This window comes from Cavia porcellus, unplaced genomic scaffold (genome assembly GCF_034190915.1).
Source record: "Cavia porcellus strain 051 isolate PalLab524CR breed Dunkin Hartley unplaced genomic scaffold, mCavPor4.1 scaffold_21, whole genome shotgun sequence".
NCBI lineage: Eukaryota > Metazoa > Chordata > Mammalia > Rodentia > Caviidae > Cavia > Cavia porcellus.
Window position 1 is genome coordinate 57,909,145 of NW_026947504.1, and position 18,471 is coordinate 57,927,615.

General features: G+C 35.6%; 1 protein-coding gene across 9 annotated transcripts in view; it reads left to right on the plus strand.

Moving 5' to 3' along the window:
- Dgkh (diacylglycerol kinase eta) overlaps window positions 1–18,312 on the plus strand; it is a 173,880-nt gene extending 155,568 nt beyond the window's left edge. For 3 of the 9 annotated variants that reach the window (XM_063232723.1, XM_063232724.1, XM_063232727.1), the window contains one exon: window positions 175–5,802. In XM_063232723.1, the coding sequence (XP_063088793.1) occupies window positions 175–425 (251 nt within the window). In that variant the 3' untranslated portion in view covers window positions 426–5,802. The other 6 variants (XM_063232725.1, XM_013141153.2, XM_063232726.1 and 3 more) reach the window with 4 other exon arrangements.
- Window positions 18,313–18,471: the final 159 nt, after the last annotated feature.

The window sequence follows — 18,471 nt, forward strand, 5'->3', positions numbered from 1 at the left end:
TGACTGGTAACCTGCATGGGAAAAAAGGACCTCGTTTTGTTGAAGCACCACTTTTGACCTTTCCTTTGCTAGCACTGCCTCTGCACTCTGTTTTGCATCTTCTATGGCCAACCTTTGCTTTGTAATGCGTTGAGCACGTAGAAATTAAGGGGGTTTTGCTCTTAACTTTGGTAGTTCAAAAATGGGGCACAGAGGAAGTTGCTGCTTGGCTGGATCTGCTCAATTTGGGAGAGTACAAAGAAATCTTCATCCGTCATGACATCAGAGGGGCTGAACTTTTGCATCTGGAAAGGCGAGATCTTAAGGTATTTCCTTTGTGCTATTCTTCTGCTCTTGAAAATTTTCTTGCAAAACAGAATCCTTTTTCCTGTACCTCTTCTGTTATGTGCTTTCAGCCTGGCTTGTGTTATGCAAATTTGCAATAATCTAACATTCATTGCCCTGGAGTCTGAGTTTCTTGTGTGCTTTCTAAACAAGAATGTCAACAATATTTTCCTGTCAAAATCGGTTTCTGGCTATTATGCTACAATGCAGCATGAATTTAGTGAATTTTCTCTGCATCCATTGTTGTGACTGTTTCTGTGCTAATCCTTCTACGTGGATCATGTTTCTATCAGTTTATTGTATTGGGTCAGCATGGAAAGTTGCAGTTCTTGCTGGCAAAGACTAAAACATCTAATGTAAAATTTAAAAACAATTTAAAATATTTGTAACAAAGCCTTCTTAGGCAGGTATGGTGGCACACACCTATAATCCCAACACTGCAGAGGAGGCTGAGGCAGGAAAATCCCAAAATCTCTTAAAATAAAAAATTTTAAAAGATCTGGAAATGTAGCTCAGGGAGAAGGTTATTATGTGGAACTAGAGGAGTTACTTATAAGCAGTGACTACTTATAGATAGTCCTGTGATTTTGCTGTGTTTCTAAACTGGCTGTTCATGGGTTACACAAATAAGTAGACTAATAAATTAAAATTCCCTTTCCATGACAGGGTATTAATATTCTGTTATTCTCAAAATAAATGTAGTATTTCCCTACAGTTTATTTATTTTTATTTTTTAGCAACTCAGGGCTTGTCATTCATGATACAGAAGAAGAATCATTAACTGATAGTCATTAGTGATTCTCTTTTATTCTTTGTGTGGAGACTCAATAGTAGAAACAGCCAAAGTGCCTTAGTCTGTACAAAAGTTAAAAATAGAATTTTACCAGGGTACGAGTATTACCATATGCTAGCATTTGAAAACTACAGATTAACACTGTTGAAGTGATGCTTTTGTTAGAGACTAAGTTCTAGATTGCAGAAAATTATAACAGCAAATTCCTTATATATTGGTGGGCTATTATGCCTTCATCTATAAGTTAGTGGAGCTCTTTGAATAGATGAATAGTTGGGTAATGTATAGATAGATCTTTGAGCAATCAATGTTTTTGCACATCAAGGAGTAGACACCACTCACATATGAAAATCTTAGCCAGAATAATAATAAAACAATAGCTAGCTCATTACCATGATTCAGAATCTCAATTCTGGAGCAGAATAAAGTAAATAAAGTTCATAAAGCAAAGACTGACTTAGAAACTTGGAATGAGTACATGAAAAGGTAAATGTAGGGGATCTTTTTAAAATTATTATTATTATTATTATTATTTTGTACCAAGGATTTAACTCATGACCTCATACTTGTCAGGCAGGTACTATGCTGCTGACCCACATCCCCAGCAATTGTAGGAGATCTTATAATCAAATATTAATGTAGCTTCTCAAATTATTGACAGGCTGTAATCCTTGTACATCAGTCCTGATTACAGTATTATGTCAGCTTCTCTAGATGATGTCTGCTTTCTAGAGACTTGTATCTCATTGTCCATGAAATAAGCATGTATTCAAGGAAAACACTGTATAAAGAATGCACACATAAAATATTAGTGTGTTATATAAATACATATACATGGTGTATAAATCCATACAAACATGTGAACACAGATATACACATACACATGCACACATACTATAACAAATACAGTACCTCAGTTTATGGACTTAATTAGTTCCACAATTCTGGAAAGACGACCACATTCATGTTTGTGTGGGAAAGATGGCTGTAGTTGTGTTTGTCACCTAGTGCAGAATTGGCAAACAAACCCAAAGTTTTGTCAGACGCTTCCATTTGCAGACCAAATTGTTTGTAAACAAAAGTATTCATGAACACTACCTGCATTTGCATAATGCTAAAGCACATGTATAAAGTGATGCAAAGTCAGAGTAAAAGGAACTGTGTTGAAGAGACACTAAGAAACCAGGCACGATGGCACACACTTGAAATCCTGTACCCAGAAGACTGAGGCTGGAGAATCATTGCGAACTCAAGGCCAGCCTGAATGAATTACTTAGTGAGACCCTGTCTCAAAAAACAAAACAAGACCAAAAAAAAAAAAGAATAAGAAACTATGCATGGTGGCACATGCCTGTAATCACAGTCTTTGGAGGACTGAGGCAGGAGGATCCTTGTGAGGTCAAGAACAGCCTGGGTTACAAAGTGAGCTCAAGGCCAGCCTGAACTGCATAGCGCGACCCGGTCTCAAAAAGACCAAAAGAAGAAAGGAGATGATTGAGGATTATTTTAGTGAACTTACTAGCTTTTTATTGTTCTGTTTTGTTTTTATTTTTAATGCAAAGTATTTCCTTGCCTTAAAACTTTTATTTTAGACATCTGTATTGACATTTTGTTTTTAACTTTATCTATTTTGTTCTAAAACAGGATATGAGGGGGATGAAAAAGAAAATTGTACAGGAAAAGCCTTGTGTAGCACAGAACCGTTATGTGAGCTATCTGTGCACCACTGTGAGAGGATTCCTGATAAAGCCGACTTAAAGTAGAGAAGATGTATTTTGGCTCACAGCTGTGCAGGTTTCAGTCTGCGAGCTCCACGGCTGTGGGCCCCCGGTGAGGCAGAACAACTTGGCAGAAGGGCGTGGGCAGCAAAGCTGCTCACCTCCCGCAGCCAGGAAGCAGCCAGGAAGCAGAGCGAGTTGGAAGGGGTCGGAGTGAAGGCACCAGGGACGAGGCCCACCCTGCAGAGGTGTGTCCCAAGTGACCTGCCTCATCCCAGTAGGCTCCACATTCTCATAAGCCCTATGAGCTATGAACTCATCGATCGATTAATCTACTTTAAAAAATTAGAGCCTTTGTGATCCATTTAACTCCCCAGATCCCATCCGCTGGCAGCCAGACCTTCAGCACAGTGAAAATTGAAACATCTTGCCTGACCTTTTTGTGAACTTCAGGATTGCATCAGCGACAGAGCCTCTGTATCTCTCCCTCTCCCACAGTAGTCTCTTTTGACACTTGGATGACACGTAGGGATATAATCTTAGCATGTCTAAAAGCGAACTGTTGATCTCCTCTGCCGCTCAAGTGCTCTGCATTTTAGTACGTCACACGTCTGGTCCTCCAGGTGCTGAAGGCAGAGAAGCCCAGAGACTCATTTAGCAGGAGATGAATTCATCTCCTGCTCCAACCTGTCCAGCCTCTCAGCAACTCACGGTGGTTCTGGTCTCCATTCATTGCTCTCATCGCCTGTCCCAGCCCTGTACTACACTAATGTCACATCTGGCCAGGAGCCTCCTACCCACCCTTTCCACTCTCCTCCAATCCATTGTCCATCGTCTCTCCGTAATCCACAGTGCAACCACCGTGGTACGTTAACATCGTCCATCAAGTGTATCACTTAAAACATTTCAGTGGCTTCCCATTTCTCTGAGAATAAAGACTCCCATCTTTATGGAGGCTTGAAAGCTTCCTCCACCTGTTTACTGTTCCTCCTAGGGAGTCTCTGGCCCCTCGATGGGTTGTGCCCCATCCACTTGACCTAAGATTTCAGTTGCTTGAAAATGCCTAATATTTCCTCACCCTAGAGATGTGCCCTCTTCTGCTCTGCGTCTCCCTGTCTGCCTGGCTAACGCTTGGTGAGAACTTGGCTTAAGTGTACTTCTTTGTCACTGAAAGCAACTGGAGATAGCAGCGTGATTAGATGAGAAAGAGGCAGCTTCTAATGTGCATTAACTGTTAAAGAAACAAAAGGGACAGTTCTCCAGGAGAGGAAAGTAGGAAAAGGTGAAATCGTCAGAGAAAGTGTTTAAAGCATGGTGGGGTTTTCTGTTATTTTTCCAGTTTGGAAAGTTGTTGTGTATGGCTGGAAGAATAACTGAATGTCTACAAAATAAAAAACTCTTTGGCAAAGGTTGGCTTCTTCATCCAAAGGAAGAAAAAGCCAATAGTAAAGAACACAATAATAATAAGTACATAACATGTGATAAGCAACATGCTCATATATAAAAGGGAAGAAAAAGCTAACAAATATTAGATAACTGCATCACAACCTAGCCTCTAAGACCTAAAAGCACTACACTGAAATAGAAGTAAACAATATACAGCTTTGGGCTGGGGTTTATCTCAGTGGTGTGAGCACCTGTGTGGCTGGTATAAGGTCATGAGTTTAATCCCTGGTACCAAAATATATAGAGAGCAGAGACAGAGACAGACAGAGAAAGCTAAGGAGTTAATGTAACTTAAATTATAGAAAACAGTGATCTTGTTATACTAACTAAAGTACTAATTTTGAAGTAGAGTCTGCCTCCTCTGGGTAGGTTTTTATTCTGGAGAATACAGTGCATACATATCCTAAAATAAAATATTTAGTATTTGAGTACTAAAATATTTAGTTTTTTATAGGCAGGTATCTGTTATCACAAAGACTACCTAAATATTCTATTCATAAAGGAAGCGTAAGTGTAATAACAAATGTGTTTACATTCTGAATTTAGGTAACAAACACTGATAGCTTCCTTTAGGAGTTGGCCTTGGTTTTAAATGTGACATTTGGGACTGGAGATGTAGCTTAGTGGCACAAATGCAGGCCTGGCAAGCGCAAGGTCCTGAGTTCAATTCCCTGTACCAAAAAAATTAATAATTAAAAATACCTGTGATATTTATCATATACCCAGAAGATGTATAGTTATACTTTCCAGGATTCAGAATCAGGCCTAACATTGTTACTTGTAGAATTTAAAGAGCTCATAAAGGATAGGGGAGAGAGAGAGAGAGAGAGAACACTTAATCCACTCTAATCTATTTTATTTAAACATTTCAAAACAATGTTCTTCCATTACAAAATCAGGTGAGTATTTGGAGTCTATCTTTTCTGAGAAATATGTTCTATTTTTTAGATTGCTTTGTAAGTAACTTTACTGATTTTCTACTAATTTACTTATTTTCAAATATTATACATTGTTTTGTAAAGAGTTCATTTGATCTCTCACACTAGCAAACTGATTATGCTTTTTACACTTAAGAAATTGTGGGTTTCAGAGGCTTTCCCTCTTTCCTGCAGCTTTTCAGGTGGGTATTTTGGCTGTCTTGCATGAGTTGTTTCATTTCTGCAGCGAGTATTTGCCAAGTGCCTGCCATGCAATATAGAAAGAATAGAAAAAGTGTATTGGTTTTGACTCTTCAAGAACTGGCCCAGTATACGTAATTTATGAAAATAACAGTTAAGCAGAGCTTGCATAGGATTTTTTTAACCAGCTAGTAATTTTTCAGTGTCAGGTTTTTTTTTTTTTAATTATTAACTTCTTTTTTCTAGCGATTGCTTCCTAAATCATTGAATACAAATTAAAATGGATACACTGCATATCATCTATGTGCTTGCTGGTTAAATATCTAATACTGTGTTTTCTCTTATCAGTAAACTTGTTTTGTCTTTCTCCTTCCTTCCCTTCTTCCTGCCTTCTTTCCTTCCCCCCCTACTCTTTAGGACCTGGGGATACCGAAGGTGGGCCATGTGAAGCGAATTCTCCAGGGAATTAAAGAGCTTGGCAGGAGCACCGCCCAGGCCGAGGTGTGATCACACTGGTGCTATTCCTTGGAAGAGAAGAAATTGATAGTAAATACAAAATTCCTGGGAGCAGTTTGCTGTTCTTGTGGTTTTCTGCATAGATAAGTAAGCACCACTGAAGCACCTCTATGGCTTAATATTTTTCTGTGGGTGAAAAGTTTGATTGGAAGTATAAGAAAATGTTTTTGTGCCAAAAATACATTCCATGAAGTCATTTTCTTATTGTGCAAACCTGATATGTTTAAATATGCTCACAACCGTTAAAAAAATAGGAATCAGAAATGATGACAATGTCTAAAAGATGAAATTGCTGTTTACTTTCCTTTGGCCGGGTCTGACAGAAAAGGTTCTTTCTGTTCACCAGAGGAGTAGTGCGTGGATAAAAAACTTACTAGCTTTCATTATTGGAGGCATTGACTTCTTCCTTAAATTCATTGGTTAGGAGGCAAGATATAAATTAAATTGTTTTCAATTTTAGATTGGTATCACCTCAGGTTCCCAGCACTCACCGGTCAAAGAATATGGTTAAACAAACACACCAAATACTATAAATAATGCAAAGGATGATGCACGGTGTTCCTGCCTGGCTTGTCTCTCCTTTTCTTGCATGTCATATGTAATATTGTAATATTTTATATTCTTAATGTCAATTTTAATGGAATTTATTTATTATTTCCCAAATACCCTTTCTGTTGGCTAGGGCTACCATACTTTTCTGTTCTTTAATGTGCATTTTTGCAAATATATATGCCTAAGACTCAGTAAGTACATGTCTGTGCCATAACCAACAACCTGTCTATATCTTATGTAAGCCAGCTTTATTTCAGTCTGTCATAAACTGTGTGTGTGCACATTAAGGGAATTCTCTGTATTTTCATAAATTTACGTGCTCTTTTGCGTAACAGAATTTATGACAGCTTTCCAAACTACATTCCCACATTTGGTCCCGCTTTCTTTTCATTTCAATTGAAATTTTCTGTTTGAATTTAAAACAGACTGTTGCCATCCAGGAATTGTCTGAAGTCTCAACTGAGATTTGTATACTGATCAGTTACCCAGTGTCACTCCCTATCTACAGTAATTTCTGACACAAACCCCCAACAGAAGAAATTTAAATTTTTTAAGGACTTTATATTGGTATTACTATTGTTATTATTTTGTGTAATTTTTATATTCTATCAGATTGATATTATTTTCCTTTTTCTAAACCACTCTTCATCAGTATTGTTCATTAGAAGTCAACATTGCAATGATCAAATCTTTGAAAACCAAAGGCACTATATAAAAAATTTATAAAAATATCCTTAAAGATTTCTTTAGCCATTGTATGCCAAGAAATTAATTATAACTTTTGAAATGTTGTTTAAAAGAGAAACAAACAGGGTACTAACCTAGTGATGACAATTTTCTGTAACCTGGTAGGTGCTCAATAGATACACATACACACATATATGTGTATGTAGACATACACATATACATTTGTATGTATAGACACATTTATGTACATAAAATACTGAGAAATAATATCACTGGTATTTTCTAGATATTTATTTTGCCCAGTGTTTAAAGAAAAATATTGTTAGACATACAAGTATCTCAAAGAATTTAGCTGTTTGACACTTAATTCTAGTTTATAACTTGACTAATTATCAATTAAAATACAAACTTTAGATCTTTTAAAAGTAAATGAAGGCTAGGACTGCAGCTCAGTGGGTCAGCACTTAGCTAGCATGCCTGAAGCCTTAAGTTCAGGCCTCCCCACCGCAAATCAGAGGAACATACTGGATTCCTACCAGGTTCGATTATATAAAGTTCTAGACAAATGGAAACTTTCTAAAGGTAATTTATATCAAGTAGTTTAAAAGGATAATAATCTACTCAGTTACTTTAATGTCCATACTGATGGAGGCAGAAGTCTCCTTGTCCAGTCCCTTCTGTAGTGCCCGCCCAACATGTTGTCATCTTCTAAGTACTTTCCTATAAAGTCATAGTACCAGGTGCCAGATTTCCAGAACTTTTCTGAGATTTTAGATCCCTGCCCAGCCTTTAGGAAAAACAAAAGGGTAATCAGGGGAGGAACTGTAATATGAAGATTGAATTAATGTGAAAAGCTTTACTGATTTTCACCTTCCTGATGCCCAGTTGCCAATCAAAAAGGTTCTTAAGCTATCATGTTTTCTGAATTTCAGAGTATGATATAAATGGTTGAATTTGTTATTTGTTTGGTAACCTTTTTACTCTTGGGTACTTCTTTAAAGTCTCAGTTAATGAAAATTAAATTTTCTAGAATTTTCCTAAAATGGCTTTTTTAGATGGGGAAATCCTTTAAAATGACAATTTGGATATTTTTGTTGTTCTTGCTAAATGAGAGCTGATTGTCTGCACATATCTTTGCAGGACTCAAATGCCTTCCCTGATATGTTTGCCAATATGGCGTCCTTGGGGCCTCCTTCAGCCCTTGTCAGTGTCATGGGGAAACCTTCTTCTTATCCCAGATAGCATTAAGAACACGAGCTATGAAGTGCTCTTTCCTGGATCGCATCAGCCTGGGGTGTGCAGACACCTCGGGGCTGCAGCTTGCGGTTGTAGTTGTCATCTCCTGTTCTCTTAGGCTGTCTTGACCTGAATGGTTGGAATGTAGGCTAGAGAGTCACAGCCAAAGTCTGCTTCCTTTCACTTTGTTTTTCCTGAAAAAAAAAAAAATCTTGCTTTTTAAGAAGGAAAAGGACATTGCCTAAGTGCAGTTCCAGAGTATTTGGTATTTCTCTCCTTTGTTTGTCCACTTCCCTTTCTGAGTTTCTCTCCTGCTTCCTGCCTTTCCATTTTGTCGTCTTCCCTGAGCAGTAATAAACAACTGCTCAAACTTTCACTGCCTTTTCCTCTCCTTTCCCCATCAACTGACACCTACAAAGGGACTCCTTTTGTGTCTTCTTACTTTTAAAGGGTCTTTTAGCTAAGCATTAGAAAGAAAACCATTTAAATTAACTTCATATTTGCATGTTATAAAAGCATACTTGTTAGATAATCTAAGCAAATCGATGGGTTAGATCATTTGGGGAGTGTAACATACATTCCTCAGGCTGAGAAGGTCTATACAGTCTAATATAACCACTAGCCACCTGAGGCTGTTTAACTAGAAATTTCATTCTCATGTGCACTTACCACAGCAACTATAGGGGACAATATAGATACAGAACATTGCCACTCTTATAAAACTTTTGTGGGACAGCATTAATTTAGAATATTGTCCCTACTCAAAATGTGGTCCATGGGCCAACAGTGTGACTATCACCTGGGAGGTTATAGAAATGTAGAACCTCAGGTCCACCCAGGAATAGCAAGTCAAAACGTCTTTGCAAAGATTCCTTAAATAATTAGCATTGGCCTACATCCATTTATCCTTACTAGGTATTAGGAATTAAGGTCTTTGCAAGGTCCCTGCAACAGCTTGTTCCTCAAGCCACTGTTCCTATCAGTTCTCTCAGTAATCCTAGAAATAAGCTGATACTCATTCATCACCGTAGTCAAGTTTTCTTCTCAATCCTTATCACTAATTCTAGTGGTTTTATTTCAGTGGCTGAACAACACAGCTGGGCTCTCTCCAGTCCCAACTCCAAGCTACTAACAATCCACTTTCATTCTGTTTGTTACTCGTGTGGCATGTTAGGCTGGGAACATTTCAGAAGAATGTGTACTGAGATAAGTAAACACTGGTGGATCTTCTGCAACTCATAGATTTTCATTTTCTCTTATCAGAGACATAGCTCATGCTTGAGGACAGTTAGCAGCACAGACATTAAATGATCATTAGGCATGGAAAAGGGGGAGATCCAATTGATTACAGCAAAGTGAATGTGTCATTGAAACCCTCCAAGGAAACATGTTTTGCTAGATTTGAATGTTTTTCATAGCTAACTTATCTTTATTTCACATGGTTAATAATTCTTTCAAATAGTGCTTGAAAATGGTGTAGCACATTCTTGGCTCCCTATTGCAAAATTTTTAATTCTTTAATAAGATCTTTTACAATGACTTATTGTCAGGAATCCTTCACTTAATAATTTTTACATGCTGATAGGATTTACCCATACATAACTGCCTAGAGAATCTGTAGTTGATTTTTATGAATAAACATTTTAGACTTCTGAGGTTACTTTATTAGGAACCTAAAAATGAAATATTCCTATAAAATATCACGTAGCAAGTTATGGTAGTTCCATCTAAACCTCATTTCTAAGGTAAAGTCATCTGCTATCTTTAACTGGACTAACAATACAGTGAGCTGTCGGTTCTAAGGATATGAATTCTTTAATTACTACAACATGTCTTTTAACTTGGACATCCAGGATGTCTCCTGCTCTGCCATTTTCTTTTTGTTTTATTCTTTTGGTATTGGGACTCGAATTTAGGACCTTGCACTTGCCAGCCAAGTGCTGTACCCCTGAGCTATATCCCTGACCCTCCATCACTTTCCGAGGCAAATTCATCCTTCGTCTTTCTGATATACATTGGATAGGGTTTAGAGTTGGGTAATACAAGGACAATTTTAAAACACCAGATTGTCCCTAACACAAGGGCGGTGGGGAGGAAAGTTTTTCCAGGCAAGTGTGACTAGGGTACTGGCCGCCTTTGGGGTTCCATTGCTTGGTTCCATACTCCTCCTGCTCCACGTGCGGATCTGTTTATCTGCTGTGGCAACTCTCGATTGCCTTGTGTGTAGCTATCTCTGTGTCAGGAGAGCAATATGATGCCTTTGCAGCAGGATGCCCTCCTAAACAGGCAACCAAAACTTCATAAAGGCAGTGTTACTAGTTTCATTTTTGTTTGTTTGGTTTTTTTTTTTTTTTTTTTGTCTTGCTTTGTGGGTTTTGTTTTGTCTGTTTTTTTGTACCGGGGATCAAACTCACAACCTCGTGCTTGCCAGGCGGGTGCTTTTGCCACTGAGCTAATCCCCCGGCAATGTTACTAGTTTCTATAACAAGCAAAGCATTCGTTTTTTTCTTCATTATTGTTTTCTCTTTATATTTTCCAAGTTTTGATTAGGGACATTTATGTTAGAATGAAGAAAAACTACTACAAAGGTTTATCATTAAAGAGAACAGAGAGATCAGAGACAGCTGGACTGTACCTATTTGTGTAATTCTTCCTGGTTATTTTCAGGATAAGAAGTTTAACAGAGTAACTGAGACTGCATTAACTCAGTAGCAATGTTTAGGATAAATTCCATATTATATAATGCAGTTGAATAATTCCTTTTATGTAACTAAGATGTTTTATTTATTTACATGCTCTTCTAATTTTTTATGCACTTCCAAGTTTTAGTTGGAAAATACAAACCAAGCCACTGTTTAACACTTTTTAAAACCCCACATAAAATATTTATCTTTAGCTAAAAATTGTTTATTCTATATAGGAATTTGTAGTCTGGGTATTTCATGGTAACTGCATTTCAAACATGAAATAAATCTACAGAATATTCAGTTACTTTTAAAATGTATTAAGATAAAGGATTGTAATACTCAGTTAATACTGCTATTAAAGTAGGACAGTGCAATTGGATATACAAGCTAAAAAGAAAAAAATATATTTTGTGACCCTTAATATTTGTTTGCACTACTATTTCATACAGCTTAGCCATATCTTATCTCTATACTCTTAAGTAGTAAGCTAATCTAAAAATTTCTTACAGTTCTGGTAACTGGTAACTCGTGCTGTGAACGTTTTGTTATTATAACATTCCCTGTTTTGTGAGTTACATGTTGTATATTGAAGATGACTAGTAAATCGGAATAATATATTTATCTAGAGCTGGGAAAATATAATTATTTTCAAATCTTCAAGTAAGTTGTATCAAATTTTTTTCTTTCTCCTGAGAGAGATGAAAGTCTTTTATGTTAACATGTCTATTTATAAAACAAGTTTCTCCTTTTCTGGTGTTATTAATTTTCATATTAAAATGTTTCTTATCTTTTTATACCAAAATAATTATCATGCTGGTTATTCAAACTGCCAAGTTGTATTTAGTTTGCAGAACTTTTGGCAGATAAAATGTTTAATAACAAATATAAGAGCTTTGTATATTTTGTGGCTTTAAGACAAGAATTTTATCTTTGAACTTCTCTATGTGAGGCAGTGTTGATATCAGCATAGTTAATCATAGGCAGTATTACTTATAATCATTAAAAGGTTTTCACAAGTTGTATAATTCAGTGCATTTATTTATTGTATTGTGAGACTTATTCTTTATACAAAATGCATATTATAGCTCTTTTCCTTTTTAACTCTTGTTGCCTAGAATGTAATAGTCTGTTGATGATTTACTTATATACTTGAAATACTCCTTTCTGTCAAACAGATGCCCTGTTTTTCCTTATAAAAAGAAATATTCTTTATTAGCATAGGTAACTGAACAGTGACAAGAACTTTGTAAAAAAATAATTTTCATATCTAAAATAAATATCAAAAAAGCATAAAGCCAAAAGAAATGACCAATATTAAGTGTTTAATGTACCCAAAACATTGCCAATATGTCTTCTTCACTTTGTAACTTTTTTCCTGTGATGAACCTTCAATTTATGTCATATGAGAAGTTTTTATAATTATACTGCCAGTATGGCATTTAAATGAACATTAACAATCATGAATCCCTAAAAATATCACATACCTCTTTCAGCCAGCTCTTGGTTCCGACAATGTATATAGTTGTATTTATATTTGCATTTGACTCTGGACTATTTCACAGAAATAGTACCCAGGATGGATAATGGTTAATTGGTTTCTGTCAAGTAAGGCAATGAAATTTTAACTGAGTCTTGAATCACTTTTAAATATATTCTCAATTTAACTGTTAGCCTACAAATTTCAAACATAGTGGCATAACATACCACACAGAATAAAATCACTCATTTTCAAGAAAAAAAGCACTTCAAACTTAATATGAAGCATGTGATGTAACCAAAAGAATCAAACCACCTTAACAATCTCTATTTTCCAGTAGGCTAATCGTGAGCTATTTAAGAATTATATTAGGCAATTAATAATTAACTGAAAATTTTTATATTACTGTTCCACGGCAATTGCTGGAGAAAAAGAAGTGAGGAACATATAGAAATTACAGGAAAAAAGAGCTTGAGTTGGCAGTTTGGCTCATTTGAAAACAAATAGTTTGTAGAATAGATGAATTTTGCTTTATATTATAAAAATAAAAAAGCACATATGAGATATGTTAAGCACAATACCACGAAACAAAACCAAAAAAAAAAGGGTACAATGGTAAATCTGCAACTTTATCTAGATCTCACTAAAACAAACAGTGAATTCAGGGAGATGGTTCTACCGTTGAAATTTAGAAGTCAGTTAAGCAAGTAGTTCTGCTGACCTAATCGTTCAGGACATCTGATGTACCACGCACAAGTGTTTAGCACATGAGGCTGTTGTCTGTGCTTTCGCAGTTCAGTGATAGCTACAGGAAGAACTCGTCAGAGCTGTAGGAGGAACTTAGCTGGTTCCTTTGAAATCAGAGAACATTGGTGAATATATATCAGCCCATACCATATAGATCAAAGGGATTGTCATGAACTTGCTAAGCCTTGAAATGTGTTAGCAGTGATGGATTTTCCTTTCATTTGAAACAAGTATTAAAAATTTATAATATTTGCAAAAAGATTGATTTTGTCATTCTGGAGATGGGAGTGTGGTTCAGGCTTACTGGGTTCCATAACTAACTTCAGCCCCGGCTCCTTGTCTCCATTCTGCAAACTACATGTTTGGTATCTTAGTTTTTCCCAATTAGAAATGCCCACAGTATTATCAATTATTAACTACTTCGTAATTTTTTGGTTGTTGTTGTTACAATAGGAACTATGGAAATGTGGATTGTATTTAAATTTGTCATTTCGTTCCCACTATCATTTTAGAGATAAAGAAAGGAATCTCAGGTCTAACATGAAAGTTAAAAGTTCCTTCATGTTCCATTTGTAATTAAAAGTTAAAGACTGGCTTCAACTTGGTGGTGTAGCACTTGACTAGTATGCATAGGGCCTAAGGTTCAATCTTCAGAGCCACCTAAAAATACAAAATACCAGAGGAAGGGAAATTAAATTCCATCGTCTGTACTAGGATAGATTGTGGATGTTTTTATTTGCATATTATAGTTTCGTATTATTTAAAGATAGACTGAAAATTTATGTTCTAAAATCTTCAAATTTTTTGAGTAATTTTTTCTAACTCACCCAAATTATTTCATAGAATGTGAATGCAATTATTTTTTAAGTTAAGATCTTTATGTTCTCTGGAGGGGAAAATATCTCTTTAGATCAGTGGGTTTCAAAAATAAAGTACAGGATTCCTTCATTTGTTTTCTCTGGTGGTGTCACTTTCTCAATTCAATACTGAGCCCTTTTTGAATGGTGTCTTGAGTCCAGAGCAAGGATTTCTGTGTCCTCAGACTATGGGAGACTCTGATTCAGTGTCCCTTCAGAGACACAAAATGAGACTTAGAGCACAATTAAAGAACATAAATTAGACATTAGAATAACCTCCTTAAAATAATTAAATTATATATAAGGGAACACACATGATGACTTATTTTGACATGCCATTTGAATTTAGTCACTGTGTTCAGAAGATGCACTAATATAGCACAATATAATTCAGAGCTCCCATAGCAGTCCCTTCCCCCAAAATGTTGGAATTATAGGAAAGTATATTGCTGTGTGATATGAAGAAATGGACTGAATTGGAATTCATCACCATTGTATTTTGATCTAATTTAATTTTTATGATGACAGACCTCTAAATGATTATTCCAGAATGATTTCATATAGTGACAGGAAGACAGTTTCTTGAGAATTTGCTTCCTGTGATGACCTGATATACAGCTGACCTTAGAATAATTGAAATTAATCACAATTTTTATTAGAACATTCCCTGTTTACAGAATTAGCTGTACAGCAGAGTTTTAACTTATATAGTGATGAGGATGAAAGCAGCAATTTTGAACAGTTCTTTGGTTTTCTTTTTTACTTGGAAAGATTTTGAAAGGTGACACAGTTTTTATGCATATGTTATAAATTATCTTCTACCAAGAACTCATAAACTAAAATAAAGAACAAATGTTTAATAAAAATCATGATTTTGAATTGTGTAAATTTTAATATGCAGATGCATATTTTTCATTATTTACCGCTTCAAGAGCTGAATTCTGTTCTGTTTGAATTACCTGAAATAAACTAAAGATTTTATTGCCTTGGCTTAGGCCTTTTATCAGTGTAGACCTTTAACACTTTCCCCTATGTTTTGGCCATAGCTTTTCAGCAAATAGCTTTCCTATTTCAATGTATGTCTCACAAATTTCTTTTGTCATCTCCTTGCTAAAAATTCTTAAGTAGGCTCTTTTTTCTTTATGAATAGCAAATTAGCTCTTAGCAAAATGGGTAAGAATCTGTGTAACCTTGCCTCTTCTCACTGCTTAGCAACCTTACTTACCGCTGACCTTTGTAGTTCAAGAGTTTGGAACTGCTCAAAACGCAGTGCCTCAGCATAATCGCCTGCCATAGAGCAACTCATTTAAGACTCAGCTCACATTTCATTTTCTCTGGAGCCCTGCCTGATGTTTATAGGCAGGTATTTCATCTGTGCTCCATAGTAATTTGAAAGTTTTTATGTTAGCTGGGCGTGGTGGCACACGCCCAGCTAACCCAGCACTCAGGAGGCTGAGGCAGGATGATGGCTGTGAGTTCGACATCACCCTGGACTCCATAGTGAATTCAAGGGCAACCTGACCTACAGAACAAGACCTCATCTCAAGATAAATAAGTACGTAACAAAGAAAAGAAAAAATGTTTATGCTAACATCATATTTTCACATGCACACACCTGCCGCTCCCACTGAGTTTCTCTTATTTTTGTGGCCCAGCGTCTAGCTAGAATGTAATAGACTCTTTTTTTTTAATTGTCTAGCTAGAATGTAATAGACTCTTTTTTTTTAATTGTCTTTTTCTTTTTTTTATCAGTACCAGGGATCGAACTCACGACCACACACTTGCAAGGCAGGCGCTTATGTCGCTGAGCTAAATCCCCAGCCCCTAGACTCTTGATATTTTTGAATGAAGATAATAAAATTCTGTTCTTTCTATATTTTTATACTTTGACCAATGAAAGCTTATAAATCCCTGGAAATTCTAAGTGTTGAATGAGAAACAAAAAGTATACAAGGAAGAGCCCTGGTTTTACGAAGCATAATCATTTTTTTGCTGTCATCAGCAATATTGATCAAATATGAGTTCTTATTTCTAAAAACAGTTGCAAGTTTTCACATAACTGCCAATTCTTGTTTGAAATTCATGTGTTCCCTAAAGATTTCATTTTACATTCAGCATGTACAGTTTTTCTAAATGCATATGAAAATTTACACAACTTTCATAAATTCGTGTACTGATTACATACAATAATAAGAAAGAATGAAAAGCAATACTTAAAGTGAAATCTTTAATGTTCAGCCATTAAGATATAGATAGACTTAGATTTTTGTGATTTCAGGTCATTTATAGTTAATGATGATTAAAAATATAACAACATTTATTTACAGAATACAAAGGCTAAAAACAAATACCTACATGTCTTTTTTCCTTTGTAATTCTATAAAACCTTTCTACCAGGATCCCAAATAATAATAAAAGTTAAAATGTAAGTATCTTTAATTTCTAAAATTAAATACTAGTCAAAATATACGTAATTAAAGGAAATGTTCTCTTCCTGACTCAACATTTTCTTCTGTACATTTGGCTGTCAATTAGAGGCTCGGGATACAAACAAAATTAGGTATCAGTTCTGGTAAAGCTCGCTTGTCTTCATGATCATTTTTCTCTGTCAGTTTAAGAAATTAGAGCTTTAGGAAAAACTGTGGCTCAGGTTAGTTCAGGGAAGGAGATTGCTTCTTGCACCCAACCCCAACTAACCACATTGTGTGTCTTAGAGAAGTAATTTCACTTTCATGTCCACATTTTTGGTATTTTTATGTTGGCCACAAATAATTTGGATCATCTCTTATCAAGTATGTGTTTCTGTAATCCTGTAGAATGCTGTTTTCACAACTGTAGGTGATAACGTATGATCCAACTGAAAGAAAAACACATATTCCAAAATATACAGAAAGTATACATTGCAAACCCACAAAAGAGGAAAGGAGTTATAAACAAATACTTCCCAGTAGATTTCAAAGTCTCTAAAGTTGTTGGTGTTAAAGGTTTGTGGTTTCACTTCATTTTTGATGAGGAGTAATGAGTAATAATAAACAGATAACATGCTTATTTAAGCATGTAGTAAGTGGGCCAGTAGTATTCATGTGCTACAAGGCTCTGTGTACATAGATGAAATAAAACAAAAATATTTGAGTTAGAAAATTACCTCTGAATGTTTATTGATGGGTAGGGTATAGAATCCCTTCATAAGAAGGCAGAAACTGTCCTTATCTTTACTATTAGTAAGTATGGGGAAATCATACTGTATGTATTTATATTTTGATAGGTATATTTTAAAAGTGTTTCTCATCGCCAAAAGTGGCAACCATTTCTATATGCTCTAGAAACACAAAATTCTTTATTTGATATATTTGTTCAATTTTGTAAAAGATCAACTTAGATGCTCAGAAAGTTGAACACTTTACCCTCACATTCAACACATTCATTTAACCTTTTAGTAAAGATAATCAGAAATTGACTCCTGTTTACCATCCTGATGAAAACCTAACACTACAGTTCCTTCTGTTCCCAGTGTTGCAAAAACTAGTTTTAACTTAGCCTTGCCATGTTTATAGCTAAAATTTACTACATTTTGGTAGTCTATTTTGAAACTAAAGTACCTGTATCTGGAATATGCAGATAATGTGTATCTATTTGTTACACAGCGGGCTCTGTTTGCTGCAGAAAAGAGTGAAACTGTTAACTGCTTAGCACATTTGCCAGTGAAATATACCTGACAGACCAGAGGTTATAACTTTGGCTCTAATTATTTTAATAATGATAAGACAACATGAGTTTTGTTTGTTTACATGTTGTTTACAATGGCATAATTTTTAAAATATATACAATTGAGATATTTATTGCATACTATTTTAAAGATGTTTTATGTGTTTTCACCTTTGGGATATATTATTACATTTCCTGTACAGATAATTTGGGTGGCTTTGTTAATGTAGCTAGTAATTTTTATGACTACTAAGTGACCAGTATTAGGTGCCTTTTATTGTGGGATGCATGATTATGTATTTATTGTACGGAAGCCACTGGTGTGTGTATTTTTGTACTTTGCTGAGAGTAATGGTTGATGTTGATGTACATGATGGTGAGAGAGCTCTTTCCCAAAGGGCACTGTCTTGAGATTGACCTTCTCAAATAAAAAGAATGTGTTTGAAGAATGTGTGAGGTCTGCATTCTTTCTGGAGGGAAATATTTTTAATTAAACTTTTAATTTTGAGATCACTGTGCACTAATGTGCAACTGTATGAAGTAAAGTTGAATAATCTTTTGTACCCTATATGCATGTTCGTACAGTGGTCACATCTTGGAAATCAGTC